Source organism: Lupinus angustifolius, chromosome LG17 (genome assembly GCF_001865875.1).
Source record: "Lupinus angustifolius cultivar Tanjil chromosome LG17, LupAngTanjil_v1.0, whole genome shotgun sequence".
Classification (NCBI taxonomy): Eukaryota; Viridiplantae; Streptophyta; class Magnoliopsida; order Fabales; family Fabaceae; genus Lupinus; species Lupinus angustifolius.
Genome location: NC_032025.1, coordinates 13,648,446 through 13,652,495, shown reverse-complemented (window position 1 = coordinate 13,652,495; position 4,050 = coordinate 13,648,446). Strand labels below are relative to the sequence as shown.

Here is a 4,050-nt window from a genome sequence, read left to right as displayed (position 1 = left end):
GATATGCACTCTTCAGAATCTTCATCTTTCTTCTTTTCTTCTCCTCTTTTCTTTATTTATTAACCTGAAACAACAAAAACGCAATAAATTCCTAGATAAAGCAAAATTAACTAAGTTATCAGGAATTGTATACAATTATAACATAAATGCATACTAAGTGCCCCACAAATCATGTACAATTTTACTAATTTTTGGCACTTAACACCCCCAGTGCGGGAGATAGAGTTTGCTATCGATCTGGTTCCTAGAACTGGACCGATCTCTATAGCTCCCTACGGGATGGCACCATTGGATTTAACGGAGTTGAAAAAGCAATTTGAAGATTTACTACAGAAACAATTTGTCAGACCTAGTGTTTCACCATGGGGTGCTCTGGTGCTATTTTCAAACAAAAAGGATGGCAGTATACGGCTGTGCACCGACTACCGATAGTTGAATAAAGTCACCATCAAGAACAAGTACCCATTGCCAAGATTTAACGACTTAATGGGTCAACTAAGAGGAGCTACCGTATTTTCAAAGATCAATGTTCGATCAGGATACCACCAAATATGTGTGAAGTTAGAGGATATTCCGAAGACTGCTTTTCGAACGCGTTATGGTCATTACTAATATCTTGTGATGCCATTTGGTGTAACTAATGCTCCTGCAGTGTTCATGGATTACATGAATCGGATTTTTCATCCATATATCGACACATTTGTGGTCGTATTTATTGATGATATCCTGATTTATTCGAAGAATCGGGAGGAACATGCGAAGCATAGGAGGATAGTGTTGCAGATTTTGAAAGACAACCAACTCTATGCTATGCTGTCAAAGTGTGAATTTTGGTTAGAATCGGTGAATTTTCTTGGACATGTCATATCAAGTGAAGGAATTGTTGTAGACCCTACTAAAGTAGGAACGGTGATGAAATGGAATTCTCCGAAATCCGTAATGGAGATCAGAAGCTTCCTCGGTTTAGCGGGATACTATCAGAAGTTTATTGAGGGATTTTCGAAGTTGGCATTGCCACTGACTACGTTAACAAGGCAAGACAAGGCTTTCGTCTAGACGGCGAAGTGTGAAGAGAACTTTCAAGAATTGAAGAAAAGATTGACTACAGAACCTGTGTTGATTCTACCAGACCCGAAGGGAAACTACATCGTGTACTTTGATGCGTTTAAACAAGGCCTAGGTTGCGTGTTGATGCAATAACAAAAGGTGGTAGCTTATGCTTCAAGACAATTAAAGACACATAAGCAGAATTATCCGACGCACGACCTGGAATTGGCTGCGATCGTATTTGCTCTCAAGATATGGAGACATCACCTCTATGGAGTAAGATTTGAAGTCTTTAGTGATTACAAAATCTTGAAGTATCTGTTCGACCAAAAGGAGCTGAACATTAGGTAGAGACGATGGATCGATTTCCTTAAGGACTATGACTTTGATCTTCAGTACCACCCTGGGAAAGCTAATATGGTGGCTGGCGCCTTGAGTAGAAAGTCTCTGCATATATCAACCATGATGGTCAAGGAGATGGAATTGATTGAGGATTTCAGGAATTTAAGCCTTGCGGTGCAAGTAAAACCTAAGAGTTTGATGTTAGGTATGCTTATAGTAACAAATGAATTTCTGGAACAACTGAAAGGCTTGCAAAGTTCCGATCCAGAACTGCAAGAGAAGAGAACCTTGTTGGCTGAAGGAAGAGCCCCAGAATTTTAAGAAGGAACCGATGGAGTGTTACGATGCAAAAACTGAGTGTGTGTGCCAAGAGACCCCGAGTCGAAAATGGCGATCTTGGATGAAGCCCATAATAGCAAACTAAGTATTCCTCCTGGAGCTACCAAGATGTATCAAGACTTGAAGAAGATGTTCTGGTGGTCCGTTATGAAAAGAGAAGTAGTAGAGTATGTCTCGCGCTGCTTAACATGTCAGAAGGCGAAGATCGAGCTTAGGCGACCCGAAGGAGAACTACAACCTTTGGATATCCCCGTTTGGAAATGGGATAGCATTGCAATGGATTTTGTAAGCAGATTTCCTCAGACTCAAAAGGGTTATGATGCAGTTTGGGTGATAGTGGATCATTTGACGAAGACAACTCACTTTCTACCCATCAATATGAAATACCCCTTGGAAAGGCTAGCAAAGTTATACATCAAAGAGATTGTCCAACTATATGGTATTCCTACTAAGATCATCTCGAGTAGAGACCCACTTTTCACTTCGAAGTTGTGGAATGGTTTACAAACAGCCTTGGGTACCAAATTGAGTATGAGTTCAGCTTACCACCCTCAAACGGATGGCCAATCTGAACGGACTATCCAATCTTTCAAAGACTTGCTGAGAGCATGTGTGCTGGAACATTCTGGAAGTTGGGCAGACTATCTACATCTGATATAGTTCACCTATAATAACAGCTTTCATTCGAGTATCGGCATGGTGCCGTATGAAGCTCTATATGGTAGGAAGTGCAGAACGCTGTTGTGTTGGTTTGAAGCAGGAGAGAATCTGACATTAGGATCCGATGTGGTTCAGCATACGACGGAAAAGATAAGAATGATAAGGGAAAACATGAAGGCAACTCAGAGTAGGCAGAAGAGCTACTATGACAAAAGGAGGAACCCTCTCAGTTTTGAGGAAGGAGATCATGTCTTCATGATGGTGATTCCGACAACTAGCATTGGTAGAGTGATTAAACCTTGTAAGCTTACCCCTAAATTCATAGGACCATACCAAATTCTTAGAAAACTCGGACTAGTAACTTAACAAATAGCCTCGCCACCTTTGTAATCAAACCTACATAATGTCTTCCATGTATTCCAACTCAGTAAAATACATTGGTGACCCGTTGCATATCATCGAATCCGATGCAATCCAGCTAAAGGATAATCTCACTTTTGAAGTGATGCCTGTGAGGATCGTTGATCAAAGTGTGAAGAAGTTGCGAGGCAAGGAAATTGCTCTAGTTAAGGTGATCTGGAGCCAAGCAAATGGAGAAGATGCAACTTGGGAGGTCGAGGAGGCCATACAGGAATCCTATCCCTACCTATTTTCTTAAGAGTTACGTTTCATTTTCGAGGGCGAAAATCTTGTAAGTAGGGGAGGATTGTAACACCGTGAAAATTTCATATATTTTATTAATTATTTATTTTTAACAAAAATTAATTTTATAAATTAATCGGTAATGAATTAGGCTAAATCATAGTTGAGTGTTAGTCTTGTATTGTGAATTCATATCTTGTGGTAAATTTCCGTAATGAATTGGGCGAGCGTTTCTCGCCTAGGTGAGGGCCAGAGGGCCCGTTTTGGGTGTTTTTGGCGCCCGAGCGACCGTATTTCGCCCGGGCAAAGACCAGACATATATTTTGGCCAGTTTTTGATGGATTTTTAGCTTGAGCAAAAGTCCCCTCGCTCGAGCGAGAGTCATGCAGGAAATTTAGTCTGTTTTGATGAATTGGTCGCTTGAGCGTCAGTCTCTCGCTTGGGCAAAAGACAAACATAAGTTGTGATTGTTTCTGATTAATTTATTGCTCAGGCAATAGCTCTAGCTTGGGTGTGAAGTGTATTTACACTTGGGAAAGATCGTGGCTCAGAGGATTGAGTCATGTGCCCAAATCAACAAACTTATACTGTTACTTTTGGTTTTTGCGCCTTATGTGGACAAGGATTTCGACGAGGATGTCGTGAGCAAGGCTATGCCTAAAAAGGATTACATGATACCATGTAGCAAGGTCGTCTGATCGTAAGAGGCTTGGCCATGTGGTTGTCTAGGGTAAGTCAGCGATGGTTCGTAGTGGTAGGGATGTTATTCCTATATTATGTGATGTCACGCAACGAGGTCGTCTGACCGTAAGGGGCTTGGCCGTGTGGCCGTCCAGGGTAATTCAGCGATGGTTCATAGTGGTAGGGATGTTATTCCTATATTACGTGATAACGTAAGATCAGGTCCCACAAGAAGCATTCCTTTGGGAGATGTCTTAGGATGGGCCGATCATTTTAAAAGACTAATTAAAATATTTAATCGACTAACTTCGGTTAGTGTGCATGTTCATTATAAATAAC

General features: G+C 41.1%; 1 protein-coding gene across 1 annotated transcript; it reads left to right on the top strand.

Moving 5' to 3' along the window:
- LOC109330903 (uncharacterized mitochondrial protein AtMg00860-like) lies at nucleotides 280-1,056 on the top strand. Its single transcript, XM_019565170.1, has 2 exons — nucleotides 280-375; nucleotides 742-1,056. The coding sequence occupies exons 1-2, from the start codon at nucleotides 280-282 to the stop codon at nucleotides 1,054-1,056; spliced, it is 411 nt and encodes a 136-aa protein (XP_019420715.1).

Bases quoted from the DNA above. Each gene is read 5' to 3' on its own strand.
- LOC109330903 (XM_019565170.1), top strand. From the start codon at position 280: ATGGCACCATTGGATTTAACGGAGTTGAAAAAGCAATTTGAAGATTTA. The intron at 376-741 runs GTGCTATTTTCA...ATTTATTCGAAG, and splicing joins TTTCACCATGGGGTGCTCTG to AATCGGGAGGAACATGCGAA.